The 22,043-nt window shown below is 34.8% G+C and overlaps 2 protein-coding genes across 6 annotated transcripts; both read left to right on the top strand.

The window, feature by feature from the left end:
• On the top strand, positions 1-12,826 carry LOC126846561 (GATOR complex protein Iml1). 5 transcript variants are annotated; one of them, XR_007686903.1, is made up of 27 exons: positions 1-346; positions 421-558; positions 736-1,031; positions 1,127-1,267; positions 1,393-1,535; positions 1,596-1,807; positions 1,987-2,183; positions 2,250-2,311; positions 2,415-2,651; positions 2,715-2,902; positions 2,965-3,165; positions 3,251-3,370; positions 3,465-3,578; positions 4,350-4,567; positions 4,707-4,900; positions 5,098-5,272; positions 5,347-5,559; positions 6,201-6,286; positions 7,203-7,295; positions 7,698-7,929; positions 8,524-8,629; positions 8,711-8,860; positions 9,775-9,935; positions 10,014-10,185; positions 10,578-10,781; positions 10,838-10,996; positions 11,098-11,205. XR_007686903.1 is itself a non-coding variant. In XM_050586134.1 (27 exons), exons 1-27 carry the CDS (start codon positions 304-306, stop codon positions 12,698-12,700), a joined length of 4,584 nt encoding a protein of 1,527 aa, XP_050442091.1. In that variant the 5' UTR covers positions 1-303; the 3' UTR covers positions 12,701-12,826. The 5 variants fall into 5 exon arrangements, 3 of the variants coding, with proteins under 3 accessions (XP_050442091.1, XP_050442090.1, XP_050442092.1); XR_007686904.1 differs by having other exon boundaries at positions 10,838-10,991; positions 11,098-11,182; XM_050586134.1 differs by lacking the exon at positions 10,838-10,996 and adding an exon at positions 12,500-12,826 and having other exon boundaries at positions 2,718-2,902; positions 11,098-11,387.
• Positions 12,827-13,159: 333 nt separating this feature from the next.
• Positions 13,160-18,374, top strand: LOC126846222 (uncharacterized). Its single transcript, XM_050585481.1, has 2 exons — positions 13,160-14,759; positions 16,978-18,374. The coding sequence occupies exon 2, from the start codon at positions 17,007-17,009 to the stop codon at positions 18,372-18,374; it is 1,368 nt and encodes a 455-aa protein (XP_050441438.1). The 5' UTR covers positions 13,160-14,759; positions 16,978-17,006.
• The last annotated feature ends 3,669 nt before the right edge of the window (positions 18,375-22,043 follow it).

The following is a 22,043-nucleotide window of genomic DNA, read 5'->3' as shown; positions in this document are numbered from 1 at the left end:
AAAAAACTTGGGACACTTATCTGCCGCTTAAATAGTTTAATCTTTATATTTTATTTTAATGCGTCGGTGATTTTCAATTAAACGACATTTACTTAAATGCACTCAATTATTGCGTTGTGGATGATACAAAAGTATAATAGTATCCTATTAACAACGTCTATTCGTTTCTTGGATAAAACCTAGACGTTTTTTGAACACAATGGAAGCCGGCAGTAATCTCTGAATGTTAACCTGATCAACATTTCATAACATCCAATATTATTACACGATCTGTCAGTCATAAGACGACGTCTCTGTTCAGCAATGAAGTCTTATAAATTGACCGTTCACCAAAAAGCTTTTAGCAGTAAGTAATGATATTATTACCAAAAACATCGGTTGAAAATGTACGTATATTTCACAAATCACTTTGACTTTTAGGCTCAGAACTCATTGTGAATCGCAAAGATTTTCCCAATGCCGTTGAAGGAGATATTGTTGAGGTTTATCATTCGGACTCGGAACACAATAAGCTATTGCTGCAAATTTTGGCTTTTAAAGACGATCTCCAAAGCAAAGGTGAATAAAACATTATGGTTTCTCTACATTGTGAATTATATTTTTAAAAATTGTGTCGTAAGCATTTTGGGTATCAATCCATGATTTCTTTTCGATGCGCTACTAAAAAAAAAAAAGCAGCAGTTAATTTTACAATAAAAAAAATATCCTTTCAAAACAAAACTGTATTGTTTACAGATACAATTAGCATTGAACAAAGTATAGCCAGTTTGTTTCAATTAAGAGCGTACAGCGATGTCACCGTAAATATAGTCCGTCCAGAATCATTCATACTTGACACCGTTGAGCTAACATTCAAAGACCAGTATCTCGGGCGTTCGGAAATGTGGCGTTTAAAGAGTTCAATGATCAACACTTGTGTATATAACAATAAAAAAATGGAGTTTTACGGTGGATATATTCGTGTGCAAGTGTACGAGATGTGGGCGAAGGGGAAAATAGTGTCGTGTGGCGTTATCAATCACGATACAAAGGTTTAATGGTGTTTTTTTTCTTAAGCAATATTGTAATAGGTTTAATCGAAGCTTATTAATATTTCAATGTAATAAATTAAATATTGTACTTTTAGATTATTTTCAGATCGGCGACTAGTATGGTCTATGTCTTTATACAAATGAGTTCCGAAATGTGGGAGTTTAACTTCTTAGGCGATACTTATTTTGAGAAGGCCGTGGACGGTTTTCTGTCGGATTTGTTCGAAAAATGGAAAGTAGGTTTTTCATTTTTTTTTGTAATTTGGAAATAGTTACGAGTTGTATAATAAGATAAACAAATTAAGGTTGCACAAAAAACGGTTAATAATTTGTTTTATTCCTTGCTATTTTTTCGTTGTAGTATTTCGGTAGTAATCATGAAGTGACTTTAGTTCTGTTTTCTCGAGTATTTTATAAAGCTAAACACTTAGACGAGTTCCCGGAGACGATGAGAGAATGTCTTCAAGTGGACTACAAGAATCGTTTCTATGAAGACTTTTACCAGTTAGTCTCATAATATACTATCTACTTCTATAAATTCTACCTTTATATATTTTTTTTTAGGGTAGTTGTTCAAAATGAACGATACGAAGATTGGTCTGCGGCATCGTTGATGTTACTTCGGAGGCATTATTATACTTATAAAAATGACGTTTTAAACTATCACAATAAAGTGCTCCGGGAGTCTGGTATTGTAGCCGATCGAATACCCGAAGGTTACTTATCTCAAGCGCCTCAAGGAAATTTCCTCGAGGTATTGAATATGGCGTTGAACGGTAAATATTGAGTTAAAATTTAACTTATTATAAAATGATCTAAACTTGTATATTGTTATTTTACTTTAAAGTTATCTTATTTCAAATTTTGCCGTTTTTATACCATTGATTTTACTTATACAAGTTTTCGATTCCATTATTTGCAATTGAAAATTAACAACTCAACACTGTTTGTTTAGTTTTTGAAAAACATTATATCGAAAGAAGCTTGGACCGAACCGGACAGTTGGCCATTGTTATATCTCCGGGAATGGGTGAATTTTATGTCGATAGACAATTGACAAACGTGACAAAACAAAGAGTGATGGACAATGGAGTGGGAATTGATTTAATTTGCGTTGGCCAAGAACCTTTATATGCAGTTCCGCTGTTTTTGGTGAGAATCGTTTTCAACAACTTTTAGTAAGTCCAAAAAGGTAACGCTTTGATTTTGTATTTTCAGTTCCAAAACCGCGATGAATCATTGGGCGACGATTGTAGTATACCGCACTGGATAAATTTAAGGTAAGTGTAGGGTTTCACAAATAATTGCACAGATTATGTTAGCATATCGATAATTTAGTATAGAATTTACATTCGACATGATACATTTGGGTTTTTTTTTTAGCTTCTACAGAAGTAAAGACATGCCTCCAAAGTCTGTGTTTGTGCCACGCATAAAAGTGCCCAGTCGATTTTCGAACACCAAGTTGAATCGTCCTAAAACTGGTTTGAGAGTGATGTTGTCGACGACCAATTTACCAGCTTCGATGCAAATTGGTTTTACGAATTGTGCCGAAGACTACATGAGCTACGATAACGACTTGTTTGAAAAAAGGAAAAGATCGTATTTTCCTCGATTTAGGTAAAATTAAAAATTGTTTTCCTATTTCCAATATTATTGCAACAATTGCCAACTGTTTTTCAGAAGTATAAACAATATTGTTCCGCCTGAAAAAAATCCAAGCAGGAAAGCGAAAATCAGTACATTTAGTTTCGACGCGTGTTCAGATCGGTCGGCGGTCGTCTCTAGCCGCAGTCTCTCACCTTTCAAACAACGCAGCATAACTCCGCCGCCGAAAAACCCTTGCGACACCAATTTATCACCGTTGAATAGTATGTTGTTGTAGTGTTGCCTATTGTTTACTCACTATTGACGACCCACTTATTCAATTCAGGAAATAGAAGCCAGAGTATTGACGATGGGATGAAAAAAGTTGAAAAATATGACGGATTAGATGACGATCAACTAAAACGTGTCAGTGAGGGCTTCATCGAACCTAACCGTGTTAGGGGCCTGATAAATCCATTTGATAAGTCGCAGTTTATTTTCAAGTTGACATCGAACCGGAGACGATGGAGTCATACGTTTTCAGAAAGTAAGATTGTATTGTTTTGATAAACGTATAAACAATAACCGATCGTACCCGATATAAAAGTTTTTAAGCTCGTCTATAATTTTAGAATATAATAAATTACAAAAAGCCAACGAAGATGTCATCGAATTGGTTGGCAACGCCGAAATGGACATTGATGAAACCACCGATCTGGCTATGAATAATAATTGCAAAAAAAATATTGATGGTAAATTGCAACCCCTCTAATATAGTCTATAACACAATTCTGATTAGCTACGCTATTTTATCTAACGTTCATGCTTGTTTCGTTTTAATTTAAGTCAATATGGATATTGAAAAATTGTTAAAAAACCGAATTGAAGAAAAACAGAACGTCCAAAATGTCCATCAAACAACCTTTGGTGATTTTGATTGGTTAAACCGGTTTTCTCCTGGTTTGTATTGCATTTCTAGTCGCAAACAAATAGTATAATAAATATCGTATTTGAAAATATATATTTCTTTATTTAAAGCCAACCAAACCCGGATTAAAAAAAAAACTGGAATCTTTTCAATAATGTTCTTTGGACCATAAACAGTAAAAACTATTTTCTATTATTTTCGCAACATTTTAGTAATTCATTTTTTATATAAAATAAAAATGTATATTAGTTTCGATGCGGAGCTGTGATAATTGCACCTGTTGATATTTGCTTACTGTGATCTCAAAAAGTAAATAAGCTGCAGCAACAAAAAATATCTATAGTTGGCTTTGTTGAAAAAAAATCTGATTTATGATACAATTTAAAATTATTATGGATTATTGAATAAATTTAACATTTAGAGTTCCTCGTCGTGGCATTTGTTTTGGGGCTTTGAAAGGAATTTTTTTTTCTAGTTTTGGGATTTAACTTGTTGACACCAATATATTTAGTTAGCTGTCATTTTCAATACGGGTGTGAATAATTTATTACTAAAATTAAAATTAATAAAGGAAATTGTTAAAATTGGTATTATTTGAGGTAAGTTAACGTGATAAATTAACTAAACGGGTTTTTAATCCGGGTCGGTCAAAAGTTATGTTGTATGTGCATGTTGTGTAATAGTTTAAAATCATTCTATTATTACCTATTATGTATTTTTCGTTTATAAAAACTCGTTAATTATATCAGTATAAATTAATATGTATATTGTATATCTATTCTAATAAATTGGCATTTATTTAGGAGTCGATTGGAAATCGCTAGTGTTTCCCGCGTGTCTTCCCATAACTACGGACTATTTTCCCGATGACGTCACGCTTCAGTCGTACTACGTATTTTCCAACTACAATTTGTTACCCGAAGACGTCAATGCCGATTTCGCTCAGCAAAGAGCCGTTTACCGACAGCCGCTATCCACTAAACAAGTATTTTATCAAATGGTGTCTCAACGTCTAGCGCAGGTGAGACGGTTTATTTTTCTTCTACACAAGTAGATGATCTTGCCAAAGTATATATTTTTCTTTTTATTAAATTTGGATATATTCAATAACTTAAGACCCCACTCTTGTTGATGCTTTGTTCGAAATGTTTTTATTTAAGGGTTTCCAGTTGGTCGTTATTAAAACCGAAAGTCAGGCCGTGGATCAAACAAAAAAAAGGATAAGCAGTATTGTGATGAGGTCGACGCCGCCTATCGCCGATTCGTACGTTGAGATGCGTCTGAGCATCGGCAGGATAGTTCATACGTTGACCTTATGCGATTCAGAAATCCGAGTCACTCGGTACCGACCTAGGTAAGCACAAAAGTTGCATATAAAATTAATAACGATGTCTTCAGGTAGAATATTGATAAAAAAAATAAAATTTAATAGTGTTTATAATGTTAACAACATCCAAAATTTTGAAAATAAATTACAACTATTATTTTGTTGGCTTAAAATTTACATTTTATTTGTTTCTTACAAACTGCTTGACCCTAATCCGATTTCAGGTTTCCCTATGCGTCGTTTGAGATACAATATCGATATCGTTTTCAAGCTCCAGATCATTCGACGTACGGCATATCGTGGATATCATTTGTCACCGAAAAACTAGAAAACTACAACTGGAACTACATGGACCATTATCTGTGTACTCGCGGTGATACCGATTACGCTTTGCATGAGGTAAAATACTAATCACAATAGTTGCTGTTGTACATCGTGATCGTAAGAGACATAATTTTATTTTGATTTGTTAGAAATTAAAATACTGGCGGTTTCGAATGTACCTCCTTCCTTATCGTCTCGAAGCCACCAGCACCATTATGGAACACTTGAACGATAATGTCTATTGCGATATCTACAAGTCGCCGACAACTGAAGAACAGTACGGTTTTACGAATAAATTCATCAAATTCATTGAAACCTGGGTGAACCGCCTTAAGCGATCGACAGCAGTCGCTAGCGCAAAAGTAAAGTATACAGTCAACTTTTAGGTTTTTTCTTCTCGATGAAAAAGGAGTGACTCTAATTTTAGGGTTGTTAACGACAGCGTTACATCTATCGGTAAATTTATTAAGTTTTATTTTTTTATTTTGACAAAAAATATTTTTTATATATTCAATTGGTTTTTAATCGTGTACCGCTTGGTCTTCTAGTAATATAATATTACGAAGCAACGTTTCCAGACGTACAAAGTTATTTGTTGAGGTATCTTCAAACATTTTTATATAAAACAATTTGCCTATACCTATATGTGTTGTCTTTGTAAAAATGTAAAAACTAAAAAACCAATAATAATAATACAAATAAATATAAATGAAGTGTAAAATATACTAATTTAGTCGCTTATCGTTATCGCAAATAATAGAATTCAGAGTTGTGACAATTAAGGTAAAACTTTGGTAGTTCAACCTATCAACTTAGGTTGATTTTAACACATTTCCTTACTATAGTTATATTATGTGTGTCTTAAGTATTATGAAATATAAATTTTGCTAAAGTGTAATAAAGTCGAAAGTAATCAGTGAAAAATAGTTTTACTAGATTACTTTTTAGTCAAAATATTAGCATTTTAAATTAATTTTTTAACATGTATATTTTTTTTTCTTAGAACACCAACGAAACAGCCGCCGTGTCTCCTTACAGAGATCGACTGAGTTCCATTCGCAGTAACGGCACTGAGAAATCGCGTCCCAGGTTAGTTATATACTTTTATGTTATTTTATTGTCGTTGATAATAACACAGACCGAATTTAAAAAAAAAATTGGTGAGTTTCCTGTCTACAGGAACTCAACAACGAATCATTCGTCTCACTTTTAGTTACTTTGTTTACATGGAAACTTAGCCCCATATTTTTTCATTTGTATTATATTTATATTTGTTTAACCAAGGCGTTTTTAGTATTTTAACTGTTTTGATATAAAGAAAAATCTAATCAATAAAATATGTAATTGAATCTTAAGATTTCAGAAAAACAAAATCCCCATAATCTAACCCACTAAAAATTCCATATAAAAAAAATAACAGTAAAAATATTGAATTTGTTTATAAGTATTTGTTTTTTTTCCGTCTAAATTCTATTATTTTTATAATTTTTTTTTGAGCTTGGGTATAACTATGTTACACTCAGTAATTTTAAACGAGTTTTCATTTTTGCAAAAATGGTTCACATGACTTTTAAAAATGTATTTTTTTTAATGTTTCTTAGCGCTAACTAAGTTATATCACCAAAACGGGAAGTTACTACTATTGTAATTGGTATTTATTTAATTTTACAAAATTAAAAATTGTATTCAACTCGGAAACAAAGCACTACTACCAAGCACCTACGCAAAATGTATCAGATAGTTAGCTAGATACCCTTAGCTGCATTTTTACTTTTGATTAGCTTTAAGCAGGGCTTTGACTGTAAATAAGAGGAATACGAGTTCAAGTGGCGGACAGAATTTCAGGCTGATTTAATTAGACATTTATTTTTACCAATGTCTTGGCAAGACAGATTACTTAATGCATAGCTCCCATATCTTTGCGTTATCGGTTTCGACAACCGTTACGTATAGGTCGGTGGTTTTTGCTTTCGCACTAATCATCATACATTTTTTTTTTTTATAGATCGGGATCCAAAGTATACGATCGAGGAGCAGTCGCCGCCACGTCGGCTGATAGTCTAGCCGACGACAACAACACTATCGACGAAGCCGAAAGGTTTGAATTAAAAATTTTCTGTTTTTGCAATCCTAAACCACCGTTTACTTGAGAGGGCGTCGCACCGGTGATTTTCAGTGGTAAAAACATGTTTAAGCAGACTGAAAATAACTCGCTTAATTTTGGTTTTAGAGTAAAAGCACGTCTGCTTAAACGTGTAGAAATGAAAAAAAAAAACATTTTTAAATCGCTTTCAAGGATGCCGTGATAGTCCGAAAAATAAATTAACTACCAAAATAGAGTCCTAGTTGTTGAACTAATAATTACACATTACAGTTTAACATTTAAATTAAGATTTTGTAAAATATTGCCTATACTTTACTCCTTAAAAATGGACGGTGCGACGCCCTCTTAACTATTTTTTCTATTTGTATCGTTGTTACTTTTTTTTCCCCTCGCAAGTAAATCCGTCTCGAATTTATCGAATTCCACGACACAACCGGTGACCAAAGAAAACCTATCCAACTCGGATTTGGCGGAACGCATGTGCAACACCCAACTCGGCGGTGTAGGTTTCGTCAACAAGCACACGGCCGGTTTGCCGGCAAATACTTTTGTCAGTAACGATGCCGTCACGTGGCTCATGAACAACGATGTGTCGTACAGCAGACACGAAGCGGTCGACAGGATGCAGGTAAACCGTATATCTCACTGCTGTGTGTGTGCGTGTGTCTCTCGGCACGCTTCATTCCAAGAAGAAAAAAACTACAAAATTTGTATTTGAAAATATTTAGCACAAAAAAGCATGTAGAAAAAAAAAATGTACCCAAGCCGTCCCCCCTAATTAATTAAAAATACAGGTGTCTCAAAAAGAATGGTGGGGTTTTTAAACGGCTGTAGGTTGTGAAGTATTGGACTTACAGCGCTCTGGTAGGGCTTGAATGAAAGAGGGAGTTGTCAAGTTTCGAACGACTGCCACTAGATGTTTCACTGTCGCAACTGAATTACGGACGCCATCTTAACAAACTGAACAACGAATGCTGGCGACACAAACGGGAACGCGGAGAGACATGTAGTGACGGTCATTCGAAACTTGACAACTCCCTCTTTCATTCAAGCCCTACCAGAGCGCTGTAGGTCCAATACGTCACAACCTACAGCCGTTTGAAACCTCACCATTCTTTTTGAGACACCCTGTACATATTGTGTAATACAAATTGTCATCCCTATCTTTATGATATTAACCTAGTATAGAAGATTGAAAATAACCTTATTGTGGAAATTCTAGGAAATGTTGAACGAACATTTAATTTGTCACGCTTCCGGTAACTACGATCATCCTTTTATCGACGGATTCTACATGTATTATTTTATTCCCGAATCGTTACTCCACTGTAAGTCGACTGTGTACAATTCATTTCTACCCTAGTACAACCTGTGGCTGATCACAAATGTAAATTGTGTGATGTTTTCAGTATCGTTTCCTAAGCACGACTTTCAAGCTTTCGAAAACGAATGGGTCGAAGTGGAAGTGAAGCAACCGATCCCGTATCTCAACACGGCTTTCTTGATGGATCAGCTTTCGATAGAAGACGACGATCTCAAGCACAATAGCAAATGGCGAGGTAAAAATCAAATTAATTGATTTTATAGATATCAACCTAGCTGTTTGGCACAAACCCCTACTAGGCCTGCCGGCCTTCAGTTTACTACCTATTGCAAAAAGTATTGTACTCATTCTTAAAAAAGGCTGTTCGTTTTGCCAATGTTGGATTGGTTTTGCAAACTCCAAACTAATTTATGGAATTAGCAGAGAACGTGCTTTGCTCGGGTATATTTTGGTTGAATAGAGTAGAGAAATATAAGTAACTGGAAAGTTTGGCAAAAGAAAAGACGGTTTGTGGGTATCCGGGATAGTGGAGTTTTAATGTACAAAGTTCAAAATGGGTAATCACAGCATTATAAAATCAATTTTCTTCTCAGCCTCGCATCGAAGCCAAAAAAACTGAGGATAAACAAAAAAGAGCACGGTAAAACGGAGGAATTCCCAGTCAGCTTAAGAGTTCATCAGGGATTAGCGTCATATCCAGTGATAATTACAGTGGAAATACAGTATTTTAGTGTCTATAGTTACGAGGGTACAGAAGTGTGTGCTGTTGATTTTGAGCAATAGAGGAGCATAATGGGTAAAAACTGTTGTTTCGATTACATAGAGTTTAAGTTTAATAATTTAGTATGAGATCGACAACCTGGTATGTTCGAAAAACAAGTGGTAAACGGAACGTAGTAAAGAAGTGGCGTCCATAGCAGGAATAAACAAGATAAGAATAGATTGGGTTGGTCGTATAGGCACGTCGAAAGGTTGGAAAGTAGAATTAAACATGGTTAAGAGAACTAACACGTTAATATCTAATTGAAGGCGGCGTGTGTAGTAAATGGTGGTGCCTGGTCTAGAGCAGTGCACGATTGGGGCAGTTAATTTGTGAACTTTCACGGCTGTGTACGGCTTTTGTATTGTTTGTTTAATTTTTTTTTTTAGTCCCGTGGTACAAGGAAGCTCATTTGGAAATGGACGTTAACAGCAAAAGTGATCGCGTGGAATGGGGTCACGCTCGATATCAAACGCTATACCGATGTGATCGAGCCTATGAAATCATGGCCGAGTGGGTTGCCGCGTCTGGTTCGATTGTAGCCGATTTGGTAATATTGCACACCGCAAGTCGGGTATACACAAAACACTTTGCCTAGGCGCCGGCCAATCGATTGTCGTCGTTATAGATTTACAATTGGGCTCGCAAAGCTCAGAGCGGCGGTTTCCAATTGATTCCTCTGCCAGCCGACCCGTTTGCTTTGCCGTACACGTTGAAGTCGGATCCTCTGCGAGGTCCAGTGTTCGTTCCTCTCAACTTGGAATGTCTCATGCCCGACGGCGGAGTGAGTTTATTTCACGGTAAGTCATACTTTATCCAGCACAAGAACAAGTAGGTTTTCTGGCGAAGCGAAGCCACTCTTTTCTGCGGAATGAACCGAGTTCATGAGTACCTTAGTATGGGCGGTTGATTTAAAAAAAAAAAAAAAAAAAAACCTGACTCGAACACGACGAAAAAAGTACTTGAAACCCAGCACTGACTGACTAAACCTGAAACTTGGTATTATTTGTGTATGAGGCTACCAAATAAATATTCGTTATGCATTTTAGCTCGATCCAGTCGTTTCTCTCGATACTATATCAAATTGAAAAGTCATCCGATTTTGTTTTTTTCCGATTATCACGGAACGAACTTTACTTACTTTTACCCCCTTCAAAGCACCAACTAGATAAAAACCTGTTCGTTTATTTAGAGTATCCGGAAGATACGTGGCCGCGCAGATTGCTGTTGCTCCAGCAATGCATTTTGTACCGTTTCGGATTTATTGTGATATGCAATAACAATAATTTGGTTGAAAACGCCAACCGCGGCGGATCTGGAGGCAACAGCTGTGGCCGGAGTCAGCAGCAGCAGCAGCAGCAGCAATCGTATCACAATCAATACATTCACTCGACTGGTAAGTAACTAATAGTATAAAGTATAGGGTTGTGAAAGAAAATTCTTTGTTTATAGAACGACAAAATTATATGATAGGCCTTTTTGAGCCAATCCAGAACCGCCCTTATAGTACGGAGAATCCCTTAGGATTCCTATGCTAAAACGACAAACCATGATTCCAACGTAATCTAACCTAATACTTGGAGTCCTGAACGATTATCCCGTATTGGTATAGTTGGTATAATTACTGTTAGAATTATTGTTAGCTCTGTGGCAAACTGCCGTTGTTCAAATGGTCCAACAACAGGTGCTTTGACTGTGTTTGATTTGCGCAGGTAACGTGTTCGTGTTGATATTGTCCGACTTGATTAGCGACGAAGCAATGGCCGACGCAACCGATGCGTGCACCATGGAAAAAGAGAGCGATTGTCTGTCGGCCGACCACGTCAACGGGCTGGACGAATTGGACGTCAGGAACGGAGGGAATCACCATCAGAACCAGGAATTGAGCCAGCACCAAGAACACCATTACCTGCAACAGTTTAGCCCTCACATGGAGTACGTGGTATCGCGGCACGTTTACCAGCGTCCAAAAGAAAACAGCGATGCCAAACGAGAAAACAGGGTATGAATGCTCTGTCGATTAGTTTGAATGAAATTATACATAGCCAATTTAGACAAATTGTCTTTGCGTCGCTACTTACACTACACAAGTTGTATAACCCGTTTAGTTCATCTTGAGTCCTAGCTACGCGACCACTGAACTAGTTTTCATATAGTCTGTGGTCATATATTTGATAAACCATAGAAAAAAACCAATTCCATCCCCATTCCCAACTTCATCCCCATCCCCATCTCTTTACAACAGCTTGCGTACGAGTCCGCAACCACGGGAGACATTTTATCTCTAAACTATTATTTCTTATCTCTCTTATCTCTTATCAGGTAAATCATCAGAAATTTTCGTTATGATAACACCTGTCGATTTTTCCGGTTGTGTGCCAAAGCAAAGACATATAATGTCAAAACAATAAATATCACGGACAAAACAATAACTGTCCACAAAATGGCAGCCGTATATAGGCAAACGCGTTCCATATATTGAGTTCAGTAGACGCGGCGACCGTTACGTTAAATTTGTGGGAACATTGTTTTTTTTTTTTTTTAATGGCTTTAAAAATGTTATGCCAACTGGATTATTAAAAATGAATTTTGAACGTTACTTTTAATAAAATATGTTATTTATTATAAATTATTTTTTAACATAAATATGTTATTGGGCTGTGGGTCAATCGAAAATCTGTGCGTGCTTGCATCACGCTGATCAGTGCTATATCCACTTTATATGGTTATATGATTATAGATAAGATATTAAAGATAAAAAATGGAGATAGTAGATTAGAGATAAAAATAGAGTTGATGGATTAGAGTTAAAATATGGTCCATCTGGATGCTGGAGGTGAGGTAAGAGATTAGAGATCTAGATTAGATATAAAAATAGAAAAAATGAATAAGATAAGAGATTAGAGTTATGAGATGGTGCAGCTGGATGCTGGAGGTGAGGAGAGGGGAGGTCAGAGGTAAAAGATTCAAGACAAAACATTCGATATTAGTAAGTACTAAAAAGTACCAGGGTCCAATACTTGTATATTAAGACATATCCATGCTCCCATGTACTTCCGTGCAGCGGAGGTCGTGTCCATTTTTTTTTTTTTTTTATCAATTTATGTCCACTAGGTCGGCTTCTTGTGGGCGTGGAACCATATGGTGAGCAGACGATGGAAGTGGTCGAATCCGGCAACGGGCGATGAACAGTTCCAGAATCGGCTACTGGAAGACTTTCGAAATTTTTGCGCCAACAGCGACGGACGTCTGGTCCGGTATTGGCGCCATTGCAAGAGCCAACATCAAAATATCAGTAACAGTCCAAACATATAAACTTATGCTTGACGATGCCGTAGATGGGTGTACGGTGAGTTCGGTAAGACGGGCGCATTTCAAATGTATTTAAACTGAATTAACTACTTAAAAGAATAACTTTTTTTTTTTATAACATTATTACAATAATATATATATATATATATATATATTTGTGTTGGAGGATTATTAGTTAGGCATTCGCAAACCAGCAGAATCATATTTAGGTTGTTGTGAAATTATATTATGTAATGTGTATTAGTTGAATTTTATAAACAAATTTTGTACGGTTAAACAGAGAAAAAATAATGTTCCAATATTGTAAAAGTATTATATTTCCAATACCTAACATATTTTGTTATTGTACATTTTGATTTTTTTTTTTTATTATAAATTCATTTGTCTATTGTTATTTGGTAATATTTGTCTAAGACGTATCATTAAATCTACTCTTGACTATTTGCAACAACTTCATAAAAAGCAAAAAACAACATATCTGTAAGCAAATTCAAGAATACACTCTAAAGGCTAATCCGGTGGCGCCGATTCCGTACCTGAACGGTAGCTCTATTTGGCTCCAAGTAACAGCTAACCGTTGTTTTCGTGTAAATTGAGAGAAAGTTTTTAATTTTAAAAATTGCATCAAATTTAATGTATGCTTTAAGTAACTATATTATAACTTGGCCATAAGTAAATCCAGATGGTGTGGTGGACTGTTTGCATTATCGGCTGACATTTTAAATCGCACCAAATAAAAATAAAATGGCACATATTAAAACCATGCAACGTGAACTGAATATTGAAAAAAAAATGCGTAACTTAACATTTCATTTTTAAAAGTACTGTCGATAAACATTAACAAACTAAAAGAATAGACCCTATCTCCTAGAAAAAATAGAAACTATGATAATATTTCTGTTGGCCAAGGAAAGTGTTAGGTCTAAAGATCTGAACATTTGTCTAAGGTTGGACAAAATACAGTATTTTGTCGACTAAATAATAAATACAAGATACGTGTAACTTAAAAAAACTAATTACAATTATCTTAAGTTAGAAGATACAAAATACCGGTTCAAAATCCAAAATCCGTAATTATTAATAATAATTGTGTCTGTATACACTGTATTTTTTTTTAATACTGGACCAATTCCTTCAATTAGTGATTTGAGGGGGGGGGGTAAATGTTCTCTTTAGAGTTATTCTAGTAAGTTTTTAGTACTTAAGTACAAGTTTTATGTCTTAATTCTTTTTTTTTTTTTAATTAGCATAAAAACGTTTATTTGAAAATGATTTGATCCGAGTAAGCCAGTACAGTGGGGTCGAGGAATAATGGGATCAAAGCATAGTGGGACGAAGAAGTCATAGGTCTACAGGAATTATTATAAAAAAAAGTGATAAAATCACTTTCAAATAAACGCTTTGATGCTAATTCGTAAACATTACTCCTCACATTAATACTTAGAAACTGTGCTTGGTTTGGAATTTTCTGGTTTGAAAATGCTAAGTATTGATGCCCCACTATGCCCCGCCCCTACTGTACTGGCTTTTCCATATGTATTCATTTATTAAAATTTTAAATGTATTTCGCGGTATGAAATTTAATATATGTGTTGACTAATAGGGTCGTTCGGTTTTATAGAAAGTATTAAAATATATTCTTACTTACAATTAAAGATGTTTTTTTGTTTTATCAACAGATATTGTATATTTGTAGTAAATACATTTGTTTATGTTTTTCGACCGTACAAACGCGAAGGTGAAAAATAACAGCAATATTTGGTAAGTACGCCGTAGGACTAAATGTTTTAAAAGAGCTTTGTGTAAGCAACGAAGGTATTTTGGTAAAATATATAGGTTTATTGATGTATAGATAAAATGTATACGATAAACATGTAATAAGGTCATACTAAAAAAAACTCTGTGAATCCGAGTTTTCAAAAAACATAATATCAATAATTTGTTAGCGCCTCGCACGACTATTTGTGTACAGAAGAGCTTCACGTAAACGACGACGGTATTTTTATGAAAAATATATCGATACGTCGCACAAGTACGTTGAAAGCCACATCTACCAGTTGAAGTAAGTAAAATTGACCCGAAGATCGATGAGAGGTAATAATTAATAAAAAAAATATTGTAATATTTCGCAGGTTAAGCAATTGTAAGAAGTGACGACAAAATGGCATTGTTGAAATCATGGTATGTGATTATTTTTTTCATAATCGGTGTACGGTCTTCCAATGACAAGGAACAAATCGAGAATCATTTGGAAAAAATACAAAGCTTAAAGTATTTGGCTACCGGTTACAATAACCAAGAACAATATGAGCGTGAAAATTTGGAAAATAATTCAGGCTCTGATTTGCTGAGTAAAATATCGGACTTGTATGTCCACCTGGAATGCGGATACCTTTACAGCACTCAGTTTCATTTAAAATTAATGGGTGATGCGGTTTTCGACAACATCAAAAACATTCTTACGCAGGAGACAATTGAGTATTTTTCGTTTGATAAAGAAGCGTCCATGATGCTCGATTCGTTGTTGGATCTAAAAAAATATTCAGCAAACAGTCTATGGTTGCTTTTTATATACGCCCGTCAATTAAGCGTTTTCTTCGGACAAATTATTAAAGACGGTGGTACGTTTAATTCGGAAATTTTAACTGAAACCCAACGGATGCACGAGTTCGTGCTAACCGAAATAGATAAATACTTCGACCGCTTCAAGTGTCCATGCAAAAACTCTTTTGATATGAAACACGATAAACATTTTTCACTTGCAGACGAACAGCTGTCTTTATTTTATAGTTCAAGGGATGAAATTCCCAGTGCAAACAATGGTAGCGTGATAAATGCAATACGACAGAACAAAAAGTTACTGCATGAAAACTTCGAAAAAAACCGGGTTAAAGGACTATTGCAGTTCTGGATGTCTGAATCGTTTTCGGACGGCTTATTTATTTTTCACGACAAGGTAACATACAAATTGATTATTGACGAATTTCTGGCCGACAATTCCGATCGATTAACCTTCTTTGAAAATGCACCTTTTCCGAAAATCATAAGTGGGTTGAAGGGAGTCAAATCTCTTTGGAAGAGACAGCGTCTAGTAATCGGCACATTGAAAATAATAATGTTGGAAATAATGTTGTCGTATACTATTCAATCCAGCCGAATTGACCAGTCCAATGACTTTGTAACACACACGTCCTCGTTCAAAAATGAAATCATAGGCAAGTTTATGGACTTAATGTTGCTGAACGATAACAAGGCATTCGAAAAGGTCTATAAAAAATTCGCTAGCTGCTCATCGTACACGAAAAGATTTCCTAGCTTTGACAATTGCATGGATACTGCTAAAAAAGCCATTGAATGGTTGATTGAGAATATTAGGACGAACATATATTTACCCAAATTCAAAACAATATTGAGCGATTGTGAAGGCAAGAACGTAATAGAAGAGCCTACCGTTAGTGACTTTCTTAGAGTAGGCAAACTATTTGTCGATAAACTTGAAAATCATATTATACCACATTCAATCTGGTTGGTGCATTCTTATGTGGGTCTTAAATCCATGATAAAATGACTATTGTAGCAATGTCTTGCGTTATAGCATCGTGACTTATTATATAAATATTATATAATCATAAAAAAATAATTGTTTGTATTACAATTAAGGCACTTTTATTCAATCATAATGCACCTTTAATTTTTATTTAAGTTAGGTGGGCTTATTGTGGGTTAATTGAAATTAGTACAAATAAATACAAGTATATGTACAATAAAATAAAGCGTTTTATTTATTATAAATCAGCATAGGAACATTGAAGGTTAAACGTCACGAAAAAAACCCTCAGTTAAAACCCATTTGGTGTATGAATTTTGATCTTAAAAACGCGAAGATGAAAAAAAACATCAATATTTGGTAAGCACGCCGTAGGATTTATTGTTTAAATAAGAGCTTTGTGTTAGCAACGAAAATGTTTTGGTAAAATATATAGGTATATTGATGTATAGATAAGATGTATACAATAAACATGTAGCAAGGTCGTACTAACAAAGTACCATGTAAATAAGAGTTTTCAAAAAACATAATATCAATAATTTGTTAGCGCCTCGCACGACTATTTGTGTAAATAAGAGCTTCGCGTAAACGACGACAGTATTTTTATGAAAAATATATCGATACGTCGCAAAAGTACGTTGAAAGCCGCATCTACCAGTTGAAGTAAGTAAAATTGACCCGAAGATCGATGAGAGGTAATAATTGATAAAAAAAATATTGTAATATTTCGCAGGTTAAGCAATTGTAAGAAGTGACGACAGAATGGCAGTGTTGAAATCATGGTATGTGATTATTTTTTTCATAATCGGTGTACGGTCTTCCAATGACAAGGAAGAAATCGAGAATCATTTAGAAAAAATAGAGAGCTTAAAATATTTGGCTACCGGTTACAATAACCAAGAACAATATGAGCGTGAAAATTTGGAAAATAATTCAGGCTCTGATTTGCTGAGTAAAATATCGGACTTGTATGTCCACTTGGAATGCGGATACTTTTACAGCACTCAGTTTCATTTAAAATTAACGGGCGAAGCGGTTTTCGACAACATCAAAAACATTCTCACGCAGGAGACAATTGAGTATTTTTTGTTTGATAAAGAAGCGTCCATGATGCTCGATTCGTTGTTGGATCTAAAAAAATATTCGGCAAACCGTCTATGGTTACTTGTTATATACGCCCGTCAATTAAGCGTTTTCTTCGGACAAATTATTAAAGACGGCGGTACGTTTAATTCGGAAATTTTAACTGAAACCCAACGGATGCACGAGTTCGTGCTAACCGAAATAGATAAACACTTTGAAAACTTGAAGTGTCCAATCGGAAACTCTTTCGATATAAAAAACAAAAAACCCTATTCAGTTTCAAACATTGACAGCGTGAAAAATGCAATACAGCAGAACAAAAAGTTACTGCATGAAAACTTCGAAAAAAACCGGGATAAAGGACTATTGCAGTTCTCGATGTCCGAATCGTTTTGGGACGGCTTGTTTATTTTTCATGACAAGGAAACATACAGATTGGTTATTGACGAATTTCTTGCCGACAATTCCGATCGAATAACAGTCTTTAGGAAAACACCTTATCCGATAATTATATGCGGGTTAAAGGGAATCAAAACCCTTTGGAATAGACAGCGTCTGGTAATCGGCACGTTGAAAACGATAATGTTGGAAATCATGTTGTCGTATACCATTCAATCTAGCCGAATGGACCAGTCCAATGACTTTGTAACAAACACAAACAAGTTTGTAAATGAAATCATAAGCAAGTTTATGGACTTAATGTTGCTGAACGATAAAAAGTCATTCAAAAAGGTCTATGAAAAATTCACAAACTGCTCATCGTACACGCAGAGATCTCATAGTTTTAAAGAATGCATGAAGGTTGCCAAAGTAGCCATCGAATGGTTGATTGGGGAATTGAAGAAGAAAGTTCATTTACCCCTAATCAAAACAATATTGAGCGACTGTGAAGGCGGCAACGTAATAGAAAAGCCTACCGTTAGTGACTTTCTTAGAGTTGGCAAACTGTTTCTCGAGAAAATTGAGAATAACATTATACCACATTCAATCAGGTTGGTGTATTCTTTTGGGGATTTTAGGAACACGATAAAAGAACAACTGCAGTGATGTCTTGCGTTATAGCTTCGTGTCTATACATAAAATATAATCATATAATCATTAAAAATATAATTGTTCATAAGGCTACTTTTATTTAATCATAATGCACCTTTAATTTTTATTTCGGTTGTCGGTTTATTAAAATTAGTACAAATAAATGTATTTTTGTGTACAATATTGCGTTCTATTTATTATAAATCAGCCTAGGACTTTTGTAGGTTAAGCGTCACGAAAAAAAAACCATGTGGCTTTCACCAGATTTTTTGTCAAAACAACTAGGCAAATATGATAACACAAAAACGACTTTTCTAAAAACCGACTAATAGATAGGAAGTACTTATTGAAAAACAGAAATTTGACTTTTGTAGTAGTTCAGAAAATGCCAAAGTAGCAATTGAATACAAGTAGACTTGATTGTTAGCAATGTAAACGGTGTGAATCTCATTCTGACATTGTTTTTTCGGTTTGGTATTCGTATTATTTACATGGAACATGTCGTATGATTTAAATGCTAATATCTGTGTAACAGCCTTGCTCTACTGGTGCGCTATTGTATACCAAATTGTTAAAATTATTTTTATCATCAATTACAACAAATATAACATAACAATATAATTACATAATATGTAAATATTACAAATAGTAGAAAGAAAAAAAACAATTTTTATATAAGATTTCAAGCTCACCGATAACTTTTTGGGCGGAGGAAGGTCTGCTAATTGCTTTGTAAGTAAAAAAAAACCAGCACAGTAAGAAATTACCAAATTGTGGTCCAGTATCCACAGATTAGAATCTAAGCGTTTTCTTGAATGAGATTTTATTACTACCTCTGAATCACAGATCTAAAAGAAGTGAATATTTCTAAACTAGTTCTATATAATTTATCATAATATGATAGATGGTACTGTAATTAGGTAACGGTCTTTAATATTGTAGCACTTTGAAAACAATAAAAACCATTTGACAAGGAATTGTAATAATTTTCTATCAGGCGTATAAATATTTCTCTGTAGGCGTTACTTTAATTATTAGTTGCTTTTCGATATTTTTTTCTATAATTATTTTTTAAATGCAAAAGCCTATCAATTGTGCAAACGTAGAAAACGTTTTCTAGTTACTTCAGAAAAACGGTTGAATATACAGGGCGATTCATTACAGGACGGGACACTAATTTTCTCTTAAATTAATAGCAATTTTGTAATTTGAAAAATGAATAAGAACTTAAAGTATTCGTGTCAATAAAAGAAAATTTATCGAGTTAACAGGCAACTTTTCGTTCAGAGTTACCTACATGAATGTTTTGCAGAGAGAATGAACAAAGAAAGAAACGAAAAATAACTTGTCACTGGTTACGTTAACTCTGAGGTAGTCAATAAAAATATTAGCACACAAAATAGTATTGTACACGTTATGTCGCTTCATGAATAAACCTTCATAACGCCCAATTCCCGTACTCAGACCGTTGCTTTTGGCTATACTTTTAAGTGTACTCCTTGACAATTCCATCGAGTCGGTGTCATTGCAGCTTACTACGCCAGAAAAGGGTTCGCAAACTGTCTTCAGCACATCCATTCCGTTAGCGTGTATTTTTGCAATACTTTTATGTTTATCGTTTCTTGTGGAATTTAACAAATCGCTGAACCGTTTCACTTCGACGTCGCTCGTTAAACCCAACAATTTTGTGAATTCCTGAAATTTTTTATTTATCAACAGGTAATATGATCTGTATCTATGATTGATATTCCATAGCCGTTGAACATGCATTAAGTGATTCAAACATAACCGTAGCATCATAATTTTCAACATCGAAACGAAATGAAATTCAACGTCGTACAACGCTTTGATGTTTTGTAGTAACGATTTCGAATCCAAAAACGTTTTGTACCCGGTATGGAAAAACGTTTTCAAATTATTGTCTTTGGGAATCAATCCAAATTTCGTGATCAACGTGTCCATGATATCGCCGTTGCCGAACACGTCGTTCAAGTGCAGTTTATCCATTCTTAAATATACATCTCTCCTCGACAATATGCTGTTTCGATACATTTCATATGCCGTAAACGGGGTGGAAGTTTTGACGTTTTTCTCCAACTTTGACGGATCATTTTCCTCGGTTATATCAGCAATGTAAGATTCGTATACTCTACTTTCGGGCTTGTCTATAGTTCCCAAGTCGGGACAAACCGATTGCAACCCGTTTCGCAACACCTCGAAAGTTGCATTGTGCATGGACTCCAATTCAAATGCATTCGATTCGGTTTGCTGGTAATACGCCATATTGTTTTCGACTTTATAAGTGTAAAAATAAAACACCCACATAGGCCACATCATCGCTGCAGTTTGTCGAGAATGTGACATGACCACTAACATCTTACGTGCCCAGTAATGATCAGCGTGTGTTTTAACGTACTTTGCCAGTTCGTTGAGCTCTAGTAATTGGCACAAACGGACGTGTAAAATTGAGTGGTACAATAGATTGCATCCCCGCTGGTGGAATGATTCCCTGGCCTTAGGTGGTAAATCACCAATGTACCCGGCCATGATTAGATCCGCTTCAAGTTTTGGGCCCAGGGCAGTTGTACCATCGCCCGGAATCTGGACCGCGACAAATGATAATATTATGCCAAGCACAATAACCGCATAACGTACTAACAACCCGGCCATTTTTAATCCGCACCCCGATACTGACATGAAATTGCATTCGTTTTCTATGCTTAGTACGTAAGGCAAAATTCACACTTTTACCACAATACCGCTAGGTAAATATTTCTATAGGTGTTACGGTTTTTCATTTCCTGTTGATGTTTTTTTCTATGTTTATTTTAAACGCGGTAGTCCGCAATTGTGCAAACGAACAATAATATTATGTATTGTAAAAACATAATAATAGTGGGTCGACCGTTTACTCTATTCTAGGGGTAAAATAAAAGAAGAAAAAAAAACATTTTCAATACTGTGTTCCCCATATCAAAATTACTTTGTAAATCTTCAACGTCAACTTCATTATTATCCGAAAATGATATCCTTGAATGATTATACACAGACATAAGCCAGGAAAATGAATTCTGGAATAAGTTTTACCACATATGTGAGGCATTTGATCCCATTTGAAATCACCGTTGAGGCTATCAATTTTTCATAGATTTTTATGTAAAAATATATACATTCAATATAAATGTATGCTACCAGACCACTAATTCAAACATTAGACAACGTCATAACATATTGAAAATAATTTACAGAAAATGATAATTAAACAAATGTTTATTATTGCTTCTTTTTTTAATGACGTTTATTTATGAATACGAATATTTACAATCTGTTATTACATAATTTACTGACAAATTAATTAAACATTTAACCAAAAAATAATTGGTTTTATTAATAATCTTATAAGTTCAGTAACATATTTATTGAATTTAGCCGGTTACTATTAATTGTATGTATGACTGTATGAAATCCTTATAAATTACACAACTCGCCTGTGACGCCAACACTATGGTTATGGTAACCATTGCTGGAACGCATCAACGTCGTTGTACGAATAAACTATTTAGGGAAATAATTTACCGTACGATAGCCATTATGGATAAATAAAGTTAAGTTGGTCCGTGCCCATGTCATAGTGGAAACCGATTTGTAACAAATGATTAGTTACGGTGTCCATATAATACTTCA

Source organism: Adelges cooleyi, unplaced genomic scaffold (genome assembly GCF_023614345.1).
Source record: "Adelges cooleyi isolate 19-005CV unplaced genomic scaffold, UGA_ACOO_1.1 ACOO_flye_CR_arks_rails_tigmint_CR_PRNA_9, whole genome shotgun sequence".
Lineage (NCBI taxonomy): Eukaryota > Metazoa > Arthropoda > Insecta > Hemiptera > Adelgidae > Adelges > Adelges cooleyi.
This window is presented reverse-complemented; position numbering and strand designations above follow the sequence as displayed.